This window comes from Aristolochia californica, unplaced genomic scaffold (genome assembly GCF_029961685.1).
Source record: "Aristolochia californica isolate CCGP_79_NKW_82.1479 unplaced genomic scaffold, dmAriCali1.0.hap1 SCAF_12, whole genome shotgun sequence".
NCBI lineage: Eukaryota > Viridiplantae > Streptophyta > Magnoliopsida > Piperales > Aristolochiaceae > Aristolochia > Aristolochia californica.
In genome coordinates, this window is record NW_027181793.1 from 19,669,928 (window position 1) to 19,697,326 (window position 27,399).

At 37.0% G+C, this 27,399-nt stretch overlaps 3 protein-coding genes across 3 annotated transcripts; all 3 read left to right on the top strand.

Annotated features, from left to right (window-relative positions):
* The first annotated feature begins 5,766 nt into the window (after window positions 1-5,766).
* Window positions 5,767-6,371, top strand: LOC137946663 (4,5-DOPA dioxygenase extradiol 1-like). Its single transcript, XM_068792989.1, has 2 exons — window positions 5,767-5,879; window positions 6,146-6,371. The coding sequence occupies exons 1-2, from the start codon at window positions 5,767-5,769 to the stop codon at window positions 6,369-6,371; spliced, it is 339 nt and encodes a 112-aa protein (XP_068649090.1).
* A 612-nt stretch (window positions 6,372-6,983) lies between these two features.
* LOC137946664 (putative invertase inhibitor) lies at window positions 6,984-7,544 on the top strand. Its single transcript, XM_068792990.1, has one exon. The coding sequence runs from the start codon at window positions 6,984-6,986 to the stop codon at window positions 7,542-7,544; it is 561 nt and encodes a 186-aa protein (XP_068649091.1).
* Window positions 7,545-23,430: 15,886 nt separating this feature from the next.
* LOC137946039 (extradiol ring-cleavage dioxygenase-like) lies at window positions 23,431-25,667 on the top strand. The gene is made up of 4 exons (XM_068792200.1): window positions 23,431-23,539; window positions 24,048-24,285; window positions 24,908-25,278; window positions 25,353-25,667. The coding sequence occupies exons 1-4, from the start codon at window positions 23,448-23,450 to the stop codon at window positions 25,543-25,545; spliced, it is 894 nt and encodes a 297-aa protein (XP_068648301.1). The 5' UTR covers window positions 23,431-23,447; the 3' UTR covers window positions 25,546-25,667.
* Window positions 25,668-27,399: the final 1,732 nt, after the last annotated feature.

Consider the following 27,399-nt stretch of genomic DNA (forward strand, 5'->3'; position numbering starts at 1 on the left):
CCTTCCTTGGTCCGTGGGCTTGATCCCATTTTCCACCTCTCTTGGATGCGTGGGCCTTCCTTGGTCGGGTGGGCTTGAGCCCATCTTCCAATAAGGTTTATGGAAGACTTTAGAGTTAAATTACGGGCAAGAAACAAAATTTGAATAGAAGTTTTTCATAGGAGAGTATTCACCTATATGATGGCAGATCGGTATTCGATCAACCACATGAAATTCAAATCATTGTTGCTACGATGATTGCCAAGGGTATCCCTATTGCTAAGAATTTCCTATTTCCAAGGTATTCCTATTGTTGCCATGGGAATCTAGATGGTCAGACTTCTAGATCCAGATGAAACTTTAAAGAGAATTTTGCACAATAGATGAAGTGTTGGAGTCGATTTGACAAAAAAAGCATAGAAACAACAAAGAGAAAAACTTAGGCAATGGATATGAAGTTAGTGGAAGAGGAAATTTGATAGAATCAAAGAAGAAGCCCAAGAAATTCCTTGGTAATCCTAAACAAAATATTTTGTAGAACGGAACAAGAGGGCATGTCATGTCTATGGAAAATCGGGTAACTTTGCTAAACAATGTATAAAAAAAAAAAAATTAAAGGGCAAGGTGATGGTACCACTCCTCAGGCAAACTTGAAAATCTAAACTAGCTCGGTTGGAACCGATGAAAGGTTAGTAACAACTAACTTGGAAATATATCTAGCATTTAATACAACCGATTGGTGGATTGACATAGGAACAATTGTCCATATTTGTTCTGATATTTCCTATTTTTCTTTATATTAGGCGGCCAAAGAGATTTGTTATAATGGGCAATTCCTGCGTTGCTCAAGTGATAGGTGAAGGAGAAATAGAGTTGAAGTTCACATTTGGGAACCCTCTCACTCTACACAATGTGCAATGCAAGCCAAATGTATGGAAGAATCTTGTTAACGGTTTCCTTCTGAGTCAATTAGGTTACAAATTAGTGTTTGAATAGAATAAGGTTGTAATTACCAAGGGTGGGTCTTTTGTAGGAAAGGGTTATGTTTCTAACGGTTTATTCAAATGAAATGTAATTTCTACCAAAAATATCAGTGAGAATTAAACTTCATCTTAAGTCATGCTAGTTGACTCTTTTGACTTATGGCATAGTAGACTTGGGCATGTAAATATGAATACTCTAAAAAGTAGACGCTCTATAAAAAAAATAATACAAGGTTAAAAAATAAGTGTGAGATGTGTCCAATCAAAAAAATCTAGAAAGCTATTTATGTCAACAAGTAGAAGCTCTGACCTTCTAGAATTTATACATAGTGACATCTGTGAGATGAGCTGTATTTTGACCAGAGGAGAAAAAAGGTATTTTATTACCTTTATAGATGATATTTCAAAATAAAGCTATGTGTATCTAATTAGGCCTAAGGATAAAGCGTTAGAAAATTTTTAAAATTTTAAATCAGAAGTAGAAAATCAAACCCAAAAAACAATAAAAAAAACTTAGGTCAGATAGAAGAGGAGAATATAGTTCTATAGAATTTTGAAAATTCTTTTTAAATACTTTAAAGTATAGGGTTGTCTTGCTAAAGTTAAAATAAACTTTAACATGATAAAGCTGAGTCCTTAGACTTACGATGCAATTTTAATAGGATATGCAAAAAGCAACAATGCATATTGGTTTTTAGTTGTAGATTCAAATTTACCTAAATTTTCTATAACTACTATTAAAGAATCCGATGATGCTGTAATTTTTGAGTAAGAGACCTAGGATAGAAAAGAACTTAGGAGATGATTTTTACACATTCCTCACAGAGGATGATCCATTGACTTTTACCGAAGCAATGAAATCTTGTGAAACGTCCATGTGGGAGGAAGTAGTTAAAAGTGAAATAGATTCAATTTTTTCACACCATACATGAGAATTAAAAGACTTACCTCCAAGGTCCAGAAAAATTGGATGCAAATGGATTTTCAAAAAGAAACATAATCCTGATGGGTCCATAGAGAAATCCAAAGATACATTAGTTGCTAAAGGTTTTAGTCAGAGAGAGAGGATCAATTTTATTTTTTTACACTTATTCACCAGTTACTAGGATAACTACAATTTGAGTGCTTATTGCACTGATTGCATCATATAACCTCAAAATACATCAGATGGATGTTAAAACAACCTTTTTCAATGGAGAATCAGAGGAAGAAAATTATATGAAATAACCAGAGGGTTTTGTAATTCCTGGTCATGAGAATAAGGTGTGTGAACTAGTCAAATATTTATATGGTCTACAACAAGCTCCCAGGTAGTGGCATGAAAATTTTGATAACGGTAATTCTATCATATGCTTTCAAAATATGTGATTTTGATAAATGTGTATATTTAAAAATATAAAATAAGGTTTTCATTATGTTATGTCTTTATGTTGATGACATCTTGATATTTGGAAATGAAAATATCAAAATATTAGAGGCAAAAATATTCCATAATGATAATTTTGATATGAAAGACCTAGGGTTAGCGAATATGATATTAGGAATCAAATAATTAAAACTAAAAATGAGATTGCTTTGAGTCAATCTCATTATGTGGAAAAAGTTTTGAAACGGTTTCGATATAAGAAATGTAAACTAGTTAACACACCATATGATTCTAGCATAAAATTAAAGAAGAATGGTGGGGATAGTGTTTCACAGTTGAGGTACTCTTAAATTATTGGAAGTCTCATGTATTTATCAAACTGTACTAGACCAAATATTTTCTTCGCGGTAGGAAGACTATGTCGGAATACAAGTAACCCCGATAAAACTCACTGGGATACTATTGAAAGACTTCTTAAACATTTGAAAGGTACTATTAATCACACAATACACTATTATGGTTTTCCAGCTATGCTAGAAGGATACAGTGACGCTAACTAAATATCTAATTTCGATAACGCTAAAGCCACTAGTGGTTTTGTATTTACACTATGTGGAGGGGGGGGGGAGGGGGTGTTTGCTGTCGCTTAGAAATCTTCTAAGAAGACCATGATTACTAGATCTACTATGGAGGATGAGATGGTAGCCTTAGAGTTAGTTTGTGGAGAATTTGAATGGCTTACTAGTCTATTATAAGACATTCCCATGATGGATAAGCCAATTCCCTCTATCTTAATTAATTTTGATAATCAGACGACGATTATGAAAGTTAAAAGTAAAAATCCTAAGTCAAAGTCATCTAGGCATATTAAGCTTCGATATAAAATCTTGAGGACACTCACATCCACAAGTTATAACCTTGAGTTATAGTAAATCGATAGAAAACTTGGCAGATCACCTGACCAAGGGTTTGTTAAGAGGACAAGTACAGTATCCTTTGAGGGTGATGAGATTAAAGCCTATTACTTGAGTCGCCGTCAGTGGCAACCCAACCTATGTAACTGAAATTCCAAGATGAAGGTTCAATGGGAAAAATAAGGTGAATGAGTGACAGGTAGAAACACCAAATTAAAGTGAATTTTATTCACATCCCATCTCTACGAAGTAGGTGCTTAACTGCATTGGATATGAGGTTGGTGTATTAACTTAAAGATATCGAGGCTATGATAGCAGAGTGTAAAGATGCAATTAGGGGTAGCATCGAGTCAATCTGAGCTCGAATCTGCATGTGTTCGAGCTGTGCTTGATTTAAATACTTCAAACTCGAGCTCGAACCGAGCCCAGCCTCGAGCCTAAAATTGAAATCGAGTTTGAGCCCAATAATTTAACCGAGTTCAAGCTCGAGCTCAAGCTGAGATCAGGATCCAACCTACATTTATAACTTGGCATAAATTACATATCAAATAAATTGTACATAAAATTATGCATAAATTTAACTTAAAATTGGGCATGACCTCTGTACATAAACCCTACATAAAATTTTCTATACACTCTGCATGAAATTATTCATAACACTCATTCAATAATCAAACACAAATTTAAATGAAATATCAATATCAAGTTTACAATCACCCAAACAAAAACTATACATCCAGTATACATTTATGAACTCCAACTCAAGATTTCATCTTCTCAAGATACATGATATATTGTTTCCAAAGATAACATATAGTAATGAATACAACCATAACCGCTCTTCTACTGGTGATACACATGCTGGGAAAACAAAAACAAAACTGTTAGCATGACAAGTGTGCATAAATTTGATAAATTATTTTCATATATGAATCAACTACCTTTTTTAATACTGATATTGTACTTATTTTTGTATTGTCGGAGTCCTGTTCAAACTTGCTCTCGTAAAATCAAGATTTGTCCCCAGTATACTTGCCAACTACGCCAACTACACATCACCCATGTCAAACAGATGAATGATGCCCATTAAAGATGCAGTCCAACTGATCTTTAAATGAATGTTGCCCATAAAATATGCAGTCCAGTATACATTGATAAACTCTAGCCCAACTTTGGTAAAGATATTGAAAAACTGATTCCTATTCACGAATTGTTTAAGGGGTAATTTGGATTTGTGCCACCCATAAGAAACAGATAAATCCAAGTAAATCTAGTACAATCATCAACAAGAGTTAAGAAAAAACAATGACCAGTGTAAGAAACAGTTTGATATGGCCCCCAAATATCACAGTGCAAGAGATTAAAAGGAAATTTTGACAAATGATTATGGGATTCACAAGACAGCCTACGTTGTTTAGCAAGGGGACAAATATAACAAGAATCTGACTTATGTAATCTAGTTACATCACATTTCAACTGATCTTTCAAAGAATCAAGTTTCTTAAAAGAAATGTGTCCTAGCCTATTATGCCAAACATGAGCAGAAACATTGTTAACAAAAGCATTGGAAACAGAATTCAAACATTGAGCACTAAGAACATAGAGATCTTGGACTTTGTCACCCTTGCCAATTATCCTCTTGGTGGACAAATCCTGGATAACAAAACAATCAAGAAAGAAACTTACTGTAAGGCCAGATTCAGTAACTAAAGCACTAACAGAGATCAAGTTGAATTTGAATTGAGGGACAAATAGTACGTCTTTAAGCATAAGGTTAGAATGCAGTTTAACATCACTAGCAAAATGGACCAAAATTTGAGAATGATTTGGCAAACTAACTGTAGTGTGAGGAACATAATGGAAGGAAACAAAAGCATGAGCTTGAGAAAAAATATGTCGAGTAGCTCCTGAGTCAACAATCCAGAATTGATGTGAAGAAATTAGAGGATTTAAAGACACAGAAAAACAAGTACCTGCAAGGTAGTTGGTTGTAGAAGATTTCGGAGCAGTGGTGACCTTTGCTGAGCTACTCAAATGTGTAGAAAGCATTGACATTAGCTGCTGATATTGATTTGAGTTCACATTCTAAACAAAACTCCCAATTGAATTAGAACCATGACTAGCATCAGCAGTAGAAACTTGATAAACAGCAGCATTAGAATTGTTGTTGGTTTTGGATTTATATCCAGGCGGATAGCCATGGAGCTTGTAGCAACCATCTATAGTATGTCCAAGATTCTTGGAATGAGTATAATAAAATTTGTCCCTTTTCTGATTCTTGTGTGTAAATATGGGCAGATGTGATTAGATTTATCAAGCCACAGCTGTTTAGATTTGGGGGAGGTGATGGCCTCAAGCAAACACGCCCATGCTTGCTACAGCACTTTGACTGGCGGCGCAAACCGCTCTTGACCAACTGGCTCAAGTAAAGAAGTCAATTGGGCGTGTCTGTCGTCTTCAATCTCCATTGACATCTATATAAGCAAATTCTCTTTCTTGGTCTCCCTGCAAAGACTCAAGCACCATGGACACCTTCTTCATTGGTCACGGAGCCCCAACTGTGGCCATCAACGCTTCGCTGCCGGTCAGGCCTTTCTTGCAGCAATGGCGGGAATATCTTGGCGACGAAGCCCAGAGGTATTCTCATCATCTCCGCTCACTGGGAAACGGCTGAACCCACCGTCACCGTTGTTGATCGAAACATACCATCAACGTCTTCCAGATGTTTCCTGATCCCATGCCTCAGGTTTGACTTTTGAACTCCGCTGCTCTCCTTTTTTTCTTTCAGTTATCTTTCCCATTCTGTTTGATATTTGAGAGCTGTTTCGAGGAAGGAGTTTGACTGTCCGATATTGAACGCTGTATTCTACTTGTCTCTCGTTATTTTGGAATGATTTGGATAGTTTCTGTGTCATTTTCTTCCACTGCAAGTTGTCATTTACCACTAATAAAAAGCAACATGACGAGTATCCGTCTGCACTGCAGCTCCGTTATTCAGCGCCGGGTTCCCCAGAACTGGCAAAGCAAGTGAAGGAATTGCTGATCAAAGGAGGATTCGAGCAGGTGAAGGAAGAGAAGTCCCGGGGCATTTCTACCCGTTGCATGTCTCGTTGGGGGCTGCTGGCGTGAAGGCGAAGGCGGAACCCATCCACCACAGCTGGTCTCTGGCTTCTCTCTCTTATGCCTCCTACCGTTTCGCAGCGTCTCAATGATGCTTTAATTCGTTTTTCATTACTCAATTTGTTTTTCCATGTACTTCAATTCTTTTCTCCTCCGTCTGTATTAGATTTGTTATGCTCTAATAAAGCCATTAGCCTCATCAACACTATTTTTCAAATACTTATTGCTTCTGGTTCTCAACGTTCTCATTCCAATTTTGGCTTTTCCGTGGTTGCTGTATTTAACAAACAAAAATGATCACATGGCTTTAATTAAAAACTTAAGGAACAGGACATGCCGCCATTAGAATGTCTTATAACTTGCAGTAACTACTCTTATGTTTTCTTGTGGTTTCGGCGGATCAATAACAAAAATAGAACAAACGTCAATTCTCAGCTATGAAACATCTTAGACCGTCATTTTCTCCAAACATCCAGCCGAGTCCAAAGGTTCTCCGTTCTTCAACCTTTCCAAACATAGCCGATTTCTGTTTTTTTGTTTCTCGGCAGGAAGCACAATATATATAGACAAGTTACAATGATCAGATCCCATCAGAACCCAGAAAAAAAATTAAAAAATAAAATGGCAGCCAAGTCTCTCGTTTCTGTGCTGCCTCTCCTCTGCCTTGTCTTCGTCTCCGTCCAAACTCCTCACGTTGCAAATGCCCATGGCATCTCCTACATCAACAAAATCTGTCAGAGAGCCACTCGGTTCAACCCCGCTATCAAGCTCGATTTCTGCGTCACTTCCCTCCAAACCGTTCCGGAGAGCTACACCACAGAGATCGCTGGACTATTGAAGATCACCACTGATTTGGCTCTGCAGAATGCTTCAAGAACAAGTGGTCTCATCAAGAAGATGAACTCTGTAGCTTGCGAAGACTTGACCAAGGACCAATTGAATACCTGCCTCAACGCCTACACTTCTGCCGTTTCCTCTTTGCAGGAAAGCGCTCAGGCCTTTGCCGCTAAAAAGTACGACGGAGCCAAGTTGGGGGTGGTACTGGATGGGGCAGCACAGTGCGAGAAGGCGTTTGAGAATGGAAATGGGTCTCTGTTAGCTGATGAGAACAGCAATCTCCGTCAGCTCGTCACCATTGCTCAGGCCTTGCACCGTTTCGCTACCAAACACTCGAAACATTGATAATTTGATCTTTCTTCTTCGTTCTTGGTGTGCCATTACTTTGTCCATCTCCTGTTTTTTATGTTGTCTGGATCAATTAAGCTGCAGTCCATAATAAAATAATTGGGAAGAAGTGAAGAGAAATTTCATTGTTGTTACGGTTCAAACTCTTATCCTGCAATGTTTACATGTCTTTGATTCATAGTGACTTTGATTGCTCCCTCATATGTGATTCATCTCTATTTGGAAGAACGAGTTCTGTTTATATTAATGTAGAAGAATCACAAGGGTTTATATAGGTTTTGCAAGACCCTTAATTGAAAAATAAAATCTCAAGGACATCCTCCAACTAGGTGTCATCTAGGCGTGTTGACAAAATTATATAAATCAATGCTTAATCATTCATTTTTTCTCCCATTAATTTTGAATCTTGAATTCCTTCATGTAATTGATTGAAGTGATTTGAAATAACTTATCTCCTTGATTGATATGGGTAGATTGATCATGATTTGTAGGAGATCCTTGACTAGCTTTGGAAGGTTATATTGGGACTGCATACGAGAATTGTATAGATGAATTTATCTATAGCCATGCATGGGGACTTCACTCTTTGTGGGGATGAGATGGACTTCACCCTTGCTTGGATTTGCATGGGTGACGTGTCCCACTTTGCTTCATGTGCCACCTTTGTATGAGTTTGTTCTTCCTTTATTTTTGTGGACATTGTTGTACCTTGGAATAATGTATCCTCTTGTTCATATCTTTGAGTGTTGATATGTCTTTGTTTCTTATCATTGGATAGAAGAGAAATCCACTAAGACTATCAATCCTTTTCAAAAATAGGATGTGATATACTTCAATTTAGTACACATAGGTTGATGAACTTCTTCCCCCCCGAAAGAAAAAATTTATCGTCATTCGCTATTCTCCTCTCCCTCTCCGTCGGCCTTCGTCTCCCGACGATTTTTCTAGCCCCATCTTCTTCCTCTCGTCTTCGCTCTCTCTGCTCCCTTTGCTTTCTCTGCTTTCTCTCGTCATCTCACGTTTTCGCTGTCAATTTTCTCTCGTCATCGCTCGAATTTTTTCACCCCATCTTCTTCTTCTCTTCTAAGCATCTCCTCTCCGTTTCTCTCTCGGCCTCACTCTTCTTTCTCCCTCTCTCATCTCCCTCTCTCTTTTCCCTCTCGGTCTCCCTCTCCCTTCTCGTTCTCGCTCTTCTCTTTCCTCCCCCCCTTCCAATTTCCTTCGATTTTCTTTGATTTTTTACATTTAGGGGTCGATTTCTTCAATTGGGCTTAGATTTCCCCATTCGGCGGTGGTTTTCCCCAAATTTCAGAAGGTAAGCCGAAACCCTAATTTTTTTCAACTAATTTAGTGTTGTATTTGATTTAATTTTAATTTTTGTGCGTAATTTATCTTGATTGTGGCCTAATTGTGGGATTTAGGGTTCAATTTCGTCTTGATAGGGTTTAATTTCAGGATTAGAGTTGGGGTTTGGGACTTTTAGGGTTTTAAGGTCTAGGGTTTAGTCTTTAGGTCTAGAATTAGGGTTTATGTTTTTTTTTAAAAAAATAGGGTTCTCAGTTTTTGGGGTGATAGTGTTTTAAGTGCTTAGGGTTTAGTGTTTGGGGCTTTTAGGGGTTTTAAGGTCTAGGGTTTATGGTTTGGGGCTTTTAAGGGTTTTAAGGTCTAGGGTTTAGGGTTTGGGACTTTTAGGGGTTTTAAGGTCTAGGGTTTATGGTTTGGGGCTTTTAGGGGTTTTAAGGTCTAGAGTTTAGGGTTTTAGGGTTTGGGATTTTTGGGGCTTATTTTAATTTGTTAGGGTTCGCGGTTAGGGTTTAGGATTAGGGGGTTTAGTCCAGTTTAAATAAGGCTGAGTCGCCTACACGGGCGTCCATTAGCCAAAGAAACCCGACCCCCATCAATGATGATGTACGGTTCGTAGTGACTGCGAAGTCATATGGGGCTCTACCAGGGGTGTTCGGTGAATTTGGACTTGATGAGTTTGTTTTTGCATTGTTCTAGTCATTTGCAATGAAATTAGTTCGATTTATTTTGAAATGTTTTAGAATGTTGTTGAATATGTTTGAAGGGCTATGGAATACTCTTGTCATGTGGTGAGGAGATTTTGGTGTTATAAATATCCACCACATGGTATTTTTTATTTGTTGGTTGTGTTTCTGTGTGTCCCTAATTACTACGACGGGTAATGGTTTTTTAATAAAAATAGTTTCCTTGAGGACCATCTCTGATATAGATTATAAATGGCTGGAAGAAGACAACAAACTCCTTGATCATATGACATTTGGACCTTCGATGATGACAACAAAATGCTCGATCTCTTGGTTGAGCAAATCAATATGGGGAACAGGATGCCCAATGGGGTTTGGAAGCATGACGTGTATTTGGAGACTGTGTCAATAGGTTCAATGAAGACGTAGCTAATAAAAAAAATTGTTGAGCAACTCAAGAATCGAACAAGATCATGGAAGAAAACTTACCAAGCAGTAACGAGTTGTCTCAACACTAGTGGGTTCAGTTGGGATGCAACCACACATCGAGTTACTGCATGTCATTCTGTATGGCAAGATTATATCAAGGTCAGTAAATTATGATGTACTGTAAAATATTTTGTATATTTTCCGCATTACTATAACTCTATTCCAAGTCATCTAAATGATGTTTTATCCTTGTAGGAGCATAAATAAGCTGAAAAGTATAGACAACAAGGCTACCCCCTTTATGACAAATTGGCTTTGGTAGTGGGAAACTCAATAGCCATGGGGAGAGTAAGTCAAAATGACGAAGACATGTGCAATGATGTGGAGCATGAGGAAGAAAATTCACGCTTGGACATGCTCGAGGATGTTGATTTAGGTAGAGATACTCCTTCGCCATTCTTTACAGAAAATGAGTCGGCACCTGATCAGTCTCCAAGTGCTAACCCGTCAACTTCAAGTCATCGTAGAAAAAGATCGCAAATGGCCACCGATGATAGTATCGTGTTCGTTGATACAATGAAAGAAATTGCCACCCTATTGTGTGAAACTATAGTAAAACCTAAAGAAGATAAAACCGTCGGAGAGAATTGGTATGAAGCCCTCACAGAAATCCCGGACCTGTCAATAGATATGAAGTATCGCGCTTCTCTATTGTTAGATACACCAACAAAGAAGGACATGTTTACGAAGTTGCCAGTGGAAGAACGACTTGATTTGCTTAGATTTTTTTTCTGGTGAAATGTAGTCAATAGTTTTAAGTACACTATCTATTTTGGGACGCTTTTTTTGAAGTTTAATTATGTTTTTTTAATTATGACTTTATAAGCCATATCATTGATAGATTATGAATGTTATTATGGTTAAGATTTGGGTTTTCATGATTGTTGTGTTCTTATTTTGCGGATGAATATTGTGGGTGTGTGATTGGAGATGGTTTTATATAGGTGTGATTGAAAATAGGTTATGATTGAAGATAAGGGTATGTTTTTGTGTTTATGACATTTAGGAAGAAACATGAATTATTTTTGAAGTCGTCATTGTGGTTGTGGTGATTGTATTTGCAGGTTTCCATGGAACACAAAAATAGGAATGTAAGAATGATAGCATTCACATGTCTTATATACATTATGGGAAGATACTATCTCAGCCATAGGTATAGATGTGCACTATGTCCTCGTGAGATTGGTGGTCCTATTTATTTTCAAAAGGCATTAGCGAATTCACTTGTTAAATTTTGAAAAGTTTACAGGATGAATCAAATTGTGTTTAAAAAAAATGGCAGAGATACTTCATAGTAAAGGATTTTTATCACCCACAAAGACCATCTCAGTGGAAGAACAACTTGCATATTTTCTCCTAACTGTTGGTCAAGGACAAACATATAGTGTCACAATAGAGATGTTTGATAGATCAAACTGGACTATAAGTAGGTATTTTAATAAGGGGTTGAATGCTATTATCAAACTTCGGTCTGATTACATCAAACGGCCTTCAAAATGGACTCACTCGAAGATTTTAAACAATCCAATGTTTTATCCGTATTTTAAGGTAACATCACTTGGCATCTAATGAACAATTTTAGATTAATATTTAGAGTTACTTTGTATTAATTAAAATAATATAATTAGGATTGTATTGGGGCTATTGATGGAACTCATATCAAAGCGAACATCCCACTTGAAGAACAACATAGGTTCTAGAATAGAAAGGGCTATCTCTCACAAAATGTGATGACAACATGTACATTTGATATGCAATTCACTTATGTATTTGTTGGATGGGAGGGATCAGCAGCTGATTCCCGTGTATTGAAGGACGTATTGACTCGCCGAAATATAATTTGTGTACCTTAAGGTAAATAATATATTTTTATGTAGTAATTTTGTTTTATTTTATCTTCAACTATCTTATGTGGAAAATATTTTTTATTGTAGGTAAATATTATCTAGTCGATGCTGAATATGCAAATATGCTAGAATTTTTGTCTCCATATCGAGGAACTCGTTATCATCTACAAGAATTTGGAGACAACCTTCCTAGAAATGATAAAGAGCTATTCAACCGAAGGCACTCATCTTTGAGGAATACTATTTAATGAACTTTTGGTGCTTTAAAAGCTCGATTCCAAATGTTGAAAGGCGCTCCTCCGTTTTCTTATAAGATCCAGATGAAAATTGAAATAACTTGTTGCATATTACACAATTATATACGTAAAGAAGATTACAACTATATGTTTGAATTGGAAGATGATCATTCAGATGATGAGGTTGGTGGAGGAGGTGATGAGGTCCGATTAGCAAGTGAAAATTCGGATGAAGATAACGATGATCTTGTGGATGAAGGCAACCTATCAACAACAATGTGGGGGCGTCGTACATTAGAATCCACTAGAGCTGCACAATTTCTAGATTCCATAGCGACTAGCATGTGGAATGATTATTAGTGGTTGTACTTTATTGCTTTTGAACATGTATGTTGTCATTCGTATGTACTAAACTAGTAAGTTGATGATGTTAAACGCACGAACTCGTTGTTAAAATTAATTTACGTTAATTACATTCGTTTTTGTTATTTTATACTTTTTTAACGTGTTTACAATTTATTCTAGTCACACGTAATTAGTATATAAATTTATAATAAACTGTAATCATTAATTGGTATAATTATCCTATTGTTATAATTAATTAAACAAATGGTTTTACATTTTGTGTTAATATTTTATTAATTATTAATAAGTAAAAATAATTAATTGGTTTAATTAAACCATTAGATTTTCATTTTGTGTGAATTTATTATTAATTAATAATATGTAAAATATATATTATGTCATTGATAAATTAAAATATTTATTTATTTATTATGTATTTTTTATTTTTATTAAAATAGTGAGTTTTAATTTAAAACTATATCTTGTGTTATTAAGAAATAATTTATTTTTTTATTATATTCACTTATGTTATTTTTAACTTTTTATTTATTTTAAATAATTTATTCTAGTCACACGTAATTATATATTAATTTATAATAAACTGTAATCATTAATTGGTTTAATTATCCAATTGCTAGAATTAATTAAACCATTACGTTTATTTATTATATTCTCTTATGTTATTTTTTAATTTTTTTATTAAATTTGTATAATTTATTCTAGTCACACGTAATTATTTTTTTAATTTATAATAAACTATAATCATTAAGTAATATAATATAGTTTTTTATTAATTAAGATATTAATATATTCTAATACTACACGTTAAATCACTTATAATTGTAGTAACCACGTTTATTTTTGTTAATTATATGTTTAGGTATATGTTCTATTTAAGTATATTATAAAATGTTACTCATTCTCTTCTTTATATCATATTTTTCATTTGGGGGCACTAACACTGGAATCTGTTTTTCAGCCACTTGAACTCGTCTACACTAACACCCAAACATGAGTTGAAGTTGAATCAATTCATTTCACTTCAATTCAAGTTCATTGTGGACTAACCCCCCCAGAATGAGAGATACAAGGAGTTAAGTGGTCTAAGTGTATGAGGGGCATTTTTATAATTGTGCTAATCCACTGATTAAATAGAAAAGGGGTTGAGCACGACTACCAACAAACTCAGTTTTTTTGCTTCTCTCATCCTCTCTCTTCTCCTCTTCTCAAATTCTCTCTATTTTCTCCTCATTCTTCACTTTTTCATGGTAATCTAAGAGGTTTTGTTCATCATCTACTCTATTGAAGGGAAGTTTGATTGCACTTATGTTTGACAGTTCATGGAGGGTTGACGACAGTGTGGCAAAGTGCCTACTTGTTGCATGCTCCAAAGAAACTTTGGAAATTTTTGAAGAAGCTACAACAAAATTTCTCCACTAGTTGTAAGCTCTATGAGGATTATGGCAGAGTTTCTAGCCAAAATTAATTTTCTTGTCATGATTTTTAATATGCTTCTTAAACTTTAAATATATGAGAAGTAGGGAAAGAGCACATTATGCTCTCCCTTTCCCACACTCTCTTTTCTTGACCTGTTTCTTCTTCTCTTACCTCTCATACTCTCCTCTACATATTGTCTTCTTCTCTCGTACAATAGTTTGTAAAGACGACAAATGTAAATAATCACTTCATACCATTGGAAGAAATATTAAACTTAAATAGCAGCACAGTTGTGTTATTAACTCAATAGTTAATAGAGGTGGGCCTATAAATTTTTTATTAAGTATAAGATTCCTTGAGACTTTTCCTCTAATATAATAATGTATCACATATTGTGTCATGAGACACGACATAGAGACAAAGAACGTGATTTACTTAATTGAGCTTATCTTATATTTTAAGGGAGATGTGATTGGATTAATCAAGCCACAACTGTTTAGATTAGGCAGGGGAGGAGATGGGCTCAAGCAATCACGCCCACCCTTGGTGACCACTCTTTGACCGGTGGTGCAAACCACTCTTGACCAACTGGCTCAAGTAAACACGCAAAAGAAAAGATGGTCAAAGAGAAGAAGTCAATTGGGTGTGTTCTCTTCAATCTCCAGAGTTAGCTGGTGGAGAAGTTGAATGGCTTAGTGGTCTATTATAAGACATTCCCATGATGGATAAGCCAATTCCCTCTATCTTAATTAATTGTGATAATCAGACGACTTTTATGAAAGTTAAAAGTAAAAATCATAAGTCAAAGGCATCTAGGCATATTAAGCTTTGATATAAAATCTTGAGGACACTCACATCCACAGAAGTTATAACCTTGAGTTATAGTAAATCGATAGAAAACTTGGCAGATCACCTGACCAAGGCCTTGTCAAGAGGACAAGTACAATATCCTTCTAGGGTGATGAGATTAAAGCCTATTACTGGAATTGTTGTCAGTGGCAAACCAACCTATATAACTGAAAATTCCAAGATGAAGGTTCAAAGGGAAAAATAAGGTGAATGAGTGATATGTAGGAGCACCAAATTAAAGTGAATTTTATTCACATCTCATCTCTATGAAGCAGGTGCTTAACTGCATTGGATATGAGGTTGGTGTATTAACTTAATGATATCGAGGCTATGATAGCAGAGTATAAAGTTGCAATTAGGGGTAGCATCGAGTCGATCCGAGCTCGAATCTGCATATGTTTGAGTTGTGCTTGATTTAAATACTTCGAACTCGAGCTCGGGCCGAGCCCAACCTCGAGCCAAAAATTGAAATCGAGTTCAAGCCCAATAATTTTAACCGAGTTCCAGCTCGAGCTCAAGCTGAGATCGGGATCCAACCTACATTTAAAACTTTGCATAAATTACATATCAAATAAACTATACATAAAATTATGCATAAATTTTACTTAAAATTGGGCATGACCTCTGTACATAAACCCTACACAAAATTGTTTATACACTCTGCATTAAACACAAATTTAAATGAAATATCAATATCAAGTTTACAATCACCTAAACAAAACTTATACATCCAGTAAACATTTATGAACTCCAACTCAAGATTTCTTCTTTTCAAGATACATGATATATTGTTTCCAAAGAGAACATACAGTAATGAATACAACCATAACCGCTCTTCTACTGGTGATACAAATGTTGGGACAAAAAAAAACAGAACCATGGCATGGCAAGTGTGCTTAAATTTGATAATTTTTTCCATATATGAATCAACTACCTTTTTTATTATGGATATTGTGCTTATTTTCGTATTCTCAGAGTCCTATTCAAACTTGCTCTCGTAAAATCAAGATTTGTCCCCAAAAATACTGGCCAACTACTCATCACCCATGTCAAACAGATGAATGATGCCCATTAAAGATGCAGTCCAACTGATCTTTAAATGAATGCTGCCCATAAAATATGCAGTCCAGTATACATTTATAAACTCCAACCCAGCTTTTGTAAAGACATTGAACAACGCGCTGAACTCTTTAGAAGAAGAGAATTAGTTTGAACAAAAGACCAGACAAGAGAACTCACCTACATAGATTCCTATTCAAGAGTTGTTTAAGGAGTAATTTGGATTTGAACCATCGATAACTCCAACCAAAAAGATTTGCTTCACCCCAATGTCCTTAGCTGCACAAAATTATTTCCAGCATCAATATGGTTTTTCTGACCGATCCAGTCAAGCTATCATCAATGTTCAAAAAATTAAATCAAGTAGAGGCACAAAGTTACCTATACAAGATATACGACATCTTTGAAATAGAATTCAGGTCGCCGACCTTTGCTAGCAAACCCAAGTTTCATCTTAAGAACAACACTTATAATGATGTAATGAAAGAGTTGAATGTTTGTACAAACAAACTAAGGAATGAACAAATTCAAAGCTAACTAATTAGATACATGACAAGTAAATCTCAACAAACTCACTTTTCATTCAACCCATATACGATTTCAGCGAACCTCCTAGGCTCCAACCTATATTTTTGTAACATCTTCACAAAAGTCCGACAAGTAAGAAGACTGTTTGAGCCAGCCTGGTGGGCATTGCCCGCTTCTCGCTCCACCTGCAGCAGTATCGCCAGTCCCTCTAACCCGCCGTAGAGTTTCCGCCGAGAGCCAATGTACTTCACGTCAAACAGGGACGATCCAAAGAGAGAAATCAATAATACCATGAAGTCACTCAAGTTGTCGGGTAATTTGTGGACATAATTTTTGTAAGCACCACAACAAAAGATAAAACTTATAGAATCTGTAGAATGCATTACATCATTAATAGGGTTTCGGGAAGTCTAACTTGTTAGGAGAAATGTTAACAGTGAATTGAAATAACCAAATCAATTATCAAACAACAGAAACAATACTCCCACTTTGTGTGAATCTGTTGGGAAATAATTTAATAAAAAAAAATCATACACACACAAAGAGCCAATAATTTTTTACGCGGAAAACCCTTCAAAGCAAAGGGAAAAACCAACTTCCACTATCACCAATGATATGTACACAAATGTTCTCATTAGATAACACTAGAGGCATACAATCAACAATAATCTCAAGAAAAACAATTTATTGGCAACCAAACAATGTGATAGAAGAGACTTCACCTAAGAAGACATAGTACTGTTCACGACTACAAACACCAGAAAGACTACCCAAAATCCTATTTCCACCGTTTAGATTGTAGTCTTGAGTCGTGAATGTGTCTGGAAAATTTCAACTCGATCAGACCACAAAAGACGTCGATTAGAACGTTTGACGGAAACTGTATAGCCTGCTCTATTTTGATAGCCTTTTTGTCTTCTCCTTTCTCACACACTCTCTTTTTGCCTAATGATAGCAGCATTTAGATTTTAGTAAACCTAAATAAGGTTGGCCTAAACTATCTCTCCTTGTGGGCTTAATGGACCCACATGGGCCATTCTCCATATAGGAGGGAAGCCACACAACAACTCTCCCCCTTCCAGACTATGTGGGGGGACTCACCGTACCTACTTTTGCTCTGCATACTTCAAGTTTTTACATAAGTAGTGGTTTTGTCATCATATCTGATCCATTCTCATCAATATGGACTTTTTTAATCTATAACAACTTCATATCCAATGCATTACGAATCCAGTGATACCTCACATCAATATGTTTGGATGTCGAATGAAAGGTTGAGTTCTTATTGAGATGGATGACATTCTGACTGTCACAATAGAGAATATACTTCTCTTGTTTCTGACCCAATTCTTCTAAGAGCTTCTTCATCCATATCAACTCTTTGCTTGCTTCAATTATGGCAATATACTCAATTTCTGTGGTAGACAAAGCAACACATTTCTATAGTTTGGATTGCCAAGACACAACTCCCCCTGAATAAGTAATCAAGGACCTTGAAGTGGACTTTCTGGAATCAATGTCACCAGCCATATCTGCATATGTAAACTCTTCAAGTATAGGTTTACCATTTCCAAAGCACAAGCATACTTTGGAAGTACCTCTGAGGTATCTCAAAATCCACTGTACTACATTCCAATGCTCTTTTGCTGGATTTGAGGGGAAGCGACTGACTACTCCAAATGCTTGAGCTATATCTGGCCTCGTGCATACCATTGCGTACATTAGACTACCCACAATTGAGGCATATGAGACTCTTGACATATATTCATTCTCTCTATTTGTAGAAGGACTTTGTTTCGTGCTCAACTTAAAATGAGTAGCAAGAGGAGAGCTAACTGTCTTAGCTTTATTCATATTGAATCTGCTAAGTACTTTGTCAATATAATGCTCTTGTGACACACACAACTTCTTCTCTTTTCTATCTCGATAAATTCGGACACCAAGAATTTACCTTGCTGCCCCAAGTCTTTCATAGCGAAGGATTAGTTTAACTGCTTCTTCAGATTTTCAATTTTTGAAGAATTCCTGCCCACAATCAACATGTCATCAACATAAAGTAGAAATATTATGAAGTCATCATCACAAATTTTTGCACAAATACACAATGGTTGGAGGTGGTCTTCTTGTAGCCTTGCTCTTCCATAACTGACTCAAATTTCTTACACCATTGTTTGGGTGTCTGCTTTAGACCACATAAACTTTTCTTTAGACGACACACAATCTTTTTTTCCTTTCACCCTGAAACCTTCTGGTTGCTCCATATAAATCTCTTACTCTAAACCACCATGTAGGAAGGCAGTTTTCACATCCATTTATTCAATTTCTAAGTCTAGGCTAGCTGCTAAACCAAGAACCAAACGGATGAAGGACATCTTCACAACTGGAGAGAAGATCTCATCAAAGTCGATACCTTTTCGTTGACTAAATCCCTTAACAACCAATCTAGCTTTGTATCATAGTCGGGAAGTGTGTTTATCTTGCTTCAATCTATAAACCCACTTGCTCTTCAGAGCTTTTTTGCCTTTAGACAATGCTACTAGTTCAAAAGTGTGATTGTCATGCAATGACTGCATCTCATCTTGCATGACATCAACCCATTCTGCCTTATGTGCATCTTTTATAGCTTTTGCATAACACCCAGGCTCTTCCCCATCAGTCATTAACACATACTCATATGTAGAATACTGAGTGGAAGGATGTCAGTCTTTGATAGACCTCCTGAGTGGAACATTTGGTTGCATATGTGATCCTGACAACTGATCAAGGGTCTCATTCTGTAAGGGAGCATCTGCATCACTTGGACTCTGTTGGTCATCTTGAGTAACATGTTCAACCGGCGCTTGCAAATCAGTCAATCGAACCATCATTGCACCATATCACTACTTTATCTGTCTTCTCAATATCTTGTATGGTTTGATCTTCAATAAACACAACATCACGGCTTCTCACTAGTTTCTTATCAACTGGATCATATAATTTTTACCCAAACTCATCCAGGCCATAACCTAGAAAGATGCATTGTCGGGTCTTCACATCGAGCTTAAATCTCTCATCCTTTGGAATATGCAAATGCTTTACAACCAAAGATACATAAGTGATCATAGGTAGCATCCTTACCAGTCCAAACTCTATCTGGTACATCAAACTGAAGTGGAACACATGGTGTCATATTAAGAACATGTACAACTGTATTCAAAGCCTCACTCCAAAAAGATCCAGGCAATTGTGCCTGTGAAAGCAAACATATCTCTCAATCAGTGTTATATTCATTCTTTCAGCTAAGTCATTCAACTGAGTCTTCAGAGGTGTCTTTTGATGCCGAATACCTTGCTGTCTACAATAATCATCAAATGGGCTTGAATATTCTCCCCTGTTATCAGTTCGGATGCACTTACGCTTCTTTCCAGTCTGCTTCTCAACTAAGGCCTGAAACTGTTTAAACATTTCCAATGCTTGATCCTTTCTTTTCAAGATATAAACCCAAAATTTCCTTGAATGATCATCTATGAAGATCACAAAATACAAATAAGCACCAAGTGTTTTTGTCTTCATAGGACCACAAACATTTGAATAAACTAGATCGAGTATACTTGACTTTCTTGAAGGAGGAGAACTTTTGAAGGAAACTATATTTTGCTTCCCTGCCAAATAGTGAGTACACTTTTCAAAGATGCACTCTTCATTCTAGACAGAAAGTTCTTTTTAGCCAATATTGCCAAGCCTTTCTCACTCATGTGGGCAAGTCTTTGATGCCACAATTGTACAGTGAGCTCATTCTCCATAACATTAATAATACTACTAGAGAGTTTTGCTTGTAGCATGTAAAAATTTGAAACCTTCTTGCCTCGAGTTATAACCATAGCTCCCCTTGTAAGCTTCCATTGCCCATTACAAAATGTGTTGCAATACCCTTCATCATCAAGTTTACTTTTAGAAATCAAGTTCAAACGAATATCAGGAATGTGCCGCACATCTTTAAGAACAAGCATCGTGACGTTATTAGTTTCCAATCACACATCTCCAATGCCAGTAATTTTAGCCAAGCCACCATTGTTATCTTTACTGTGCAAAAATCACCAAGAACATAGTTTGTGAAGAAATCCTTTCTGGATGTAGCATGAATTGAGGTACCACTATTAATCACCCAGCTAGTTTCATGAGAAACAATGTTTACAACATCATTTTCATCACAAACAATGAAGAAGTCTCCACTAGTAGTGGTGGCAACTTGATCATCCTTCTTTTCATCAATATCCTTCTTCTCTTTCCCTTTCTCCTGTATTCTCTCTTCATTTTTCTACAATATTTCTTGATATGCCCTTTCATGCCACAATGATAACACTCACCACTAACAAACTTGTTTGACTTGCTTCTACCTTTATCTCTGTTATTCGGACCTCTATTTTCACTCCTCCCCCTCTTTTCTATAAACAAGACCTCTAACTGCGAAGAGGAACCCTGTGATTTTCTTCTCATTTCTTCATTCAAAACACTGCTTTTAGTTAGATCCATATTGATTACACCATCTGAAGTTGAGTTAGATAATGACATTCTAAATGTCTCCCAAGAGTCCGGCAATGTACCAAGCAAACACAAACCATGTATCTCATCGTCGAACTTGATACCCATTCCAACCAACTGATTAATTATTCTTTGAAATGTGTTCAAATGATCTGTCAACGGAGTTCCATCTTGGTATATCAAAGACAACAAATATTTGATCAGATACATTTTATTGTTTCCAATCTTTTGAGTATATAATTGTTCCAGTTTATTCCAGAGTGTACGTGCATGTGTTTCCCACTAATATGGTTCAAAACATTATCATCTACCCATTGTCTGATGTACCCACAAACTTGTCTATGTTGCAAGTTCCATTCTTCATCAGATTTATTTTCAGACTTCTCAATAGCAAGCATCGTTAGATGAAATTGCTTCACAAATAAAATCTCTTCCATTTTTTCTTTCCAAGTATGATAATTAGAACCATTCAAAGTAATCATTCTACTCAAATTAGCTTCCATTATTCAACACAAAGTATTGAACGACTATAACCCCGCTTTGATACCACTTTGTTGGGAGAAAATTTAATAGTGAATTGGAATAACCAAATCAATTATTAAACAACGGAAATAATACTCTCCCACTTTGTGTGAATGTGTGGGGAAATAATTTAATAAAAAAAATCACACACACACAAAGAGCCAAGAATTTTTTACGTGGAAAACCCTTCAAAGCAAAGGGAAAAACTAGGGGACCTAGTCCAGTTAAAACTCCCACTATCAACAATCATGTCTACACAAATTTTATCTCTAGATAACACTATATGCATACAATCGACAATAATCTCAAGAAAAACACTTTCTTGGCAAGCAAACAATGTAAGAGAAGAGACTTCACCTAAGAAGATACGGTACTGTTCATGGTTACAAACACAAAAAATATTGCTCTAAATCCGATCTCCACCATTCGGATTGCAGAGCCTTGAGTCATGAAAGTGTGTGCAAAATTTCAGATCGGTCAGACCACAGGCGACACCGATCAGAATGTTTGACGGAAACTGTATTACCTGCTCTGTTTTGACAACCTCTTTGTATTCTCCTTCTCTCACGCACTCTCTTTTTGCCTAATGACAACAACACTTAGGTTTTAGTAAACCTAAATAAGTTGGCCCTAAACCATATCTCCATGTGGCCTTAATGGACCCACATGGGCCATCCTCCATATAGGAGGGAACCCACACAACATAACCTAGGTTTTCACAAAATTGAACCTTGAGGAGCTCAAAATCATAAGAAAAAGTTGGACAAACTTACCTTTTAGGTCAAACTTCTTCCTTTGGCAACACCAAAAATTGGTTACAACCGGTGAGAGACGAAGACACTGAGGAATAGGGTAGAATGAGATCTGGTGAGGAAGAAAATTGGTATCATAGTCGGCAGACTGCATCACCGATTTTTCTCTTGAAAGTTTCGGAAGAGACTTTCTAAGACTTTTCATTTCAATTTCAAAAGACAACGGAATCTAAACAAAGCTCCCCTCTTGTTGCCGAGTCCTGAAAGGCGAAAGGGGTTTATTTAGTAACCGAGTTGGTTCACAAGCTCGGGAACCGAATCATGACTTACTCGATTTTAGCTCGCTTCCTTAAAAGAGCATGAACCGCTGCTTGAATTCGATTCGAAATGCTTTCGAATCGAGCCAAACTGAGTGGGATCCGAGTCGAGTTCGAGCTATTCACAAACTGGGTCAGTTCAATGCCACCCCTATATGCAGGGCAACAGTCTAATAGAGAATTAAGACTTGTTCTCTAAGAGGCACACTCAATACAAGATACCTATGCATGGCCATAACGTGCTACCCTGATGGAACTCACATGCAAGATTAACACTTAGTTGTTTAGCTATTCTCAAAGCCTACAAATAAAGTCCAAGTTCAAGATTCGTTCAGTTTGGATCGATGTAGGTGGAAAAAATTCTAACTAGATGTAGGTTTAAGTCTAAAAGACACCTATCATCAAAACCTATAGTATACTGATTGCTTGAACCTTGTCTAATCTAATCATACCACGGTTTTCAATTTTTAAAAACGGTGGAAAATGTCAGTGTTTTTAAAAAAATAGAAGGCTTGCATGTGTAAAACAAGTATGTACTCATGCCTAATTTTGTTGGTTAGAGTGTTGTATAAAAATGCCAAGGTCATAGGTTCAAGACCTGCTTGAACCAAAGACATGTATTTTCATTTAATTCTATTTCCTTTAGTTCCACAATGCTAAAAGTAATGGGTACTTATTGGATTAAATACAAATATCCTACTTTCCTCCGGGGTCTATATGTCACATGTTGTCGTTAGATGGAAATAGTTATAGATCTTAATATCAAAATAAGTTTGACCAACGACAAGTTAGGCAATGACGGCAAGATCATTGTTTTAATGGTTAAAAGTTGGAATGTCTTACTTTCATTAGAATATACTTAGAAGTCTAATCATTGATTTATTAAAAACATACTAATACTATGAGTTCTCAGCCATGCCTTCAATTTTCTGAGTGTCATCTCTTCTTCTCTCTTTTGTATCTGTTCTCAAGTTCCAGTCCGATCCACTGTTTTCTGGTGGTCTTGATCCATGGTCTATCGATGTTGTCGAACTCCGGGCAACTGCATCAGACTTCTCATCAGATTTTCCTGCCGGCGGCAGTATGTTCTTTCCCAACAAGCGTAAGTGGCCAGTACATCAGGGATTTTAACTTGTGCAACTTGGAAGTCTCCGAGATGCGACAACTCCCAGGGGCGGCAATGAAGTCGAGAGACCCAGAAGTTGGACATTACCAAGGATTCCTTTCTGAATCCGATCCATCCGCCAATTGAAACCTCCTGCTAACAAGATTCGCAAATCCATTAGTCGAAACCGAATGGAGAGACCTGCTATTCGTTCGTCATTTTCTACAATCCATGATCCTCTCCTATTTGAAGTTCTGGAAGGGTTTCTGCCCTCTCCATGTGCTCTTAGGATAAAAAACGCTTTTCATTTTTTATTCTTTTAATTCACAAAGTCTAAGAAAAGGAAATTCTTCGTTTACCATTTGCAGCGTTGAATAGATCTACTTTTTGACCAACCGAGCCAGTTAACGCGGTGAAGGAAAGCTTTGGTTAGGAGTTGGATTGGCTGTCCTCTTCTCCATTGGTATCTATATTAAGCGAATTCCCTTTTCTTTCCTCCCTGCAGAAATCAAAGCGCCATGGACACTTTCTTCATCAGTCACGGATCCCCAACTCTGTCGATCGACGAGTCAATTCCGGCGAGGCATTTCTTGAAGTCATGGCAGGCGAAAATATTGGCGACGAAGCCCCGAGGTATTGTCATAATCTCCGGCCACTGGGAGACGGCGGAGCCCACTGTCAACGTCGTCGATCGGAACGATACCATCTACGATTTCTACGGGTTCCCTAAGCCCATGTATCAGGTTTGATATTCTAAACCCTTTTTTTCTTTCCTGATCTCTTTCTGTTTTTACTTGTCCATGTTTGAAATTTTGAGCAGCTTTCAAGATTGTGTTTTCGTTGAAAAGGGATTTGATGATAACCAAGTAAAATTTTGACAAATTGAGATTTATCTTTGCATTTTGTCGGAAATTGAAGGCTGTTGTTTATCTGGGAATGATTTGGATAGTTTCTGCTGTTGCTCTTCTTTTCCTTATCGATCATGGTAATCGATTATGAGTTTATCCACAGCCGACTCTGATTCTTAATTAGAGACAGAAGATTCTCATATAAAAATTTACAAAATGTTTTCTAACCAATTCTGTAAAAACCGGACCACCGTCGGCCGTCGGCAGCCGACTCAGACAGATATCAGGCTCCCACATAGTCCTCAATACCCCTGCCCTGCCCGGCGATTGAGTCGGATCAGAACCCATCATTTCACCACCGGTCAAGTTTTATAACATTAAAAACAAAAATTCAAACTTTTGATTTGGAAATTAGTTACCCATGGCTTAATTTTCTTTCCCTCAAAGCTATCATTTACTATTAAAAATCAACATTACAAGTCTTTCATTTTGACTAATAAACATGGCGTGTCTGCAGCTCAAGTATCCGGCGCCGGGTTCCCCGGAACTGTCAAAGGAAGTTGTGCAATTGTTGACCAGGGGTGGATTCAAGAAAGTGAAGGAAGACAAGCGCCGCGGGCTGGATCACGGCGCCTGGGTCCCGTTGATGCTCATGTACCCAGAAGCCGACATTCCCGTCGTCCAGCTCTCCATCCAAACAAACCGCAACGGAACCCATCACTACAATATGGGCAAGGCCCTAGCTCCTCTCCGGGACCAAGGGATCCTCATCATCGGCTCCGGCAGTGCCACCCATAATCTGCGAATGATCGGACATGACGACGGACCCCTCGTTCCTTGGGCGCTCGCCTTTGATACATGGCTCAAGGAAGCACTCGTTGATGGACGGTAACAGTTCGCCCATCTCTCGCTGTAACACTTTGAATTTGTTTCTTCCTATTGATTTATTCCTTGTGTTTCAGACACGAGGATGTGAACCAGTACGACGTTAAAGCGCCGGCAGCGAAGCTGGCACATCCGCGGCCGGACCATTTCTACCCTTTGCACGTTGCGTTGGGAGCAGCCGGCGCAAAGGCGAAAGCGGAGCTCATCCACCATAGCTGGTCTTTTGGTTCTCTCTCTTATGCTTCCTACCGTTTCACCACTGCTCAATGATCGGCAAAAATCATGTATTACTGTCCTAATAAATCCTGATTGTTTGCTCCGCCGGTGTGTATAGGATTGGTTATGTGCTAATAAAGCCATTAGTTGCTCGAGGTTTATATTTTCGATTTTGGTTTTCCAGGGTCGCTGGTCGTAACTATCTATTACATCTAGGCTCCTGCATTCTAAAAATAGGAGATTCGCATGATTATAATAAGCACGATAGTCGCATGATTATAATAAGCACGATAGTGCACTTCATATTTAGAAATACGATTTTCACAAGTAGAACTTGCATATGTTCGGGCCGAATTTGATTTAAATATTTTAAACTTGAGTTCGAGTCTAATAATTTTAACCGAGCTCTTTCAACATTCATTTAAAACTTTTCAAAAAATACATGTCAAATAATTTGTATATAAAATTAGGCATATATTTTAAATAAAATTGGGAATGACCTCTACTTAAAATTGGGCATAAGGGTGACATCGAAACTAGCTGAGTCTGAACCTTGTTCAAGCCAAGCTTGATTTAAATATTTTGAACTCGAGCTCGACCGATCCTAGCCTTGAACCTAAATTTGTAATCGAACTCGAGCTTAATAATTTTAACTGAGTTCGAGCTCAAGCACTAGCTGAGTTCAAACTTAGCCTTTTAATACTCTATATAAAATATATGTCAATTAAATTATATATAAAATTATGCATACATTTTAAAAAAGGAATGCTAGGGGAGGTTCAGGATTGAATTTCAATAATGGATTAGAACGCACCAATATTAAATTTTTTTACTCCAAATGTTGTCTAACTTATTTTATAATTTTTGAATCTGGCCATAAATTTATTATGACCTCCTTAGTGCCCCTAGTTGAAATTTTATATTCTAGGAAAAACTAGAATATTTTTCCTATGATACATATTTCTGAAAAAACCTTTAAATAAAATTCTATTACTATTAGTGACTTATTAGAAAATTACAAGAAATATTTTAAAATTTTCTTAGGAAAGTTAAATGGAGCTCTTATTGCCTCTTATAGGGAAATAAATAAAAAATAATAATCAATCTAATATATTACTATATATATCGATACATTTTTAATCACATAAAATGTCAAACAAAAAATTGCTATGAAAATTGCCTCATGCTAAAAGTATTAAAGCATCAACTGTCAAATACTTATTCAAAAATTTTCTATACGGTTTTCTTGCCCATTTTGCAGGAAAATCTTACTTAGAAAATTATATGATTTTTTAATAAGAATTTTCAATTAGAAAAATGTTTACAAAAACCATGAGATACTAATAGTCCCTAGAAACTTATTTCTACTAAAATGTATTTTCAATTTTTTTAAGAGCCACGAGGAAGGAGAGTTTAAGAAAAAGTTTTTTTTTTCACTTTATGATCTCGCACGTGCAAAATCATCTTCATGCGAGAGAAAAAAATCTTTGCACGCATTGGGGGGGGGGGGGGGGGGGGGGGGGGGGGGGGGAGGGTTGCAGGGGTTTGCGCGAGTTTCTGGTTTTTCGCCAAGACGAGGAACGACGTCGAGGGAAAAGCTTCTAGCGGCGCCGGCGATTGTCGGGATAATAGCTAGACGGAGGGGGCGATGGAAACAAAGGCGAAGGCAGACGAGGGGGAAGAAATCGAGCGACGGAAAGGCAGAATGCGGCCGGCGAGGCAGCTATCGACGGCGACAAAGGTGGCCACAGCAGCTGCCGAATGGGCTCGGCGGTGACGAGGGGAGGAAATTTTTTCCCCCTCGCTCTCGCTCCCGCTTTGCTCAGCACTCCGGTCCAGCTCCTCGGTCCTGAATCTCGCGTCGCTCGTTAAATTAATGAGCTGGCTGGCGAGCTTTCGAGCCAAACC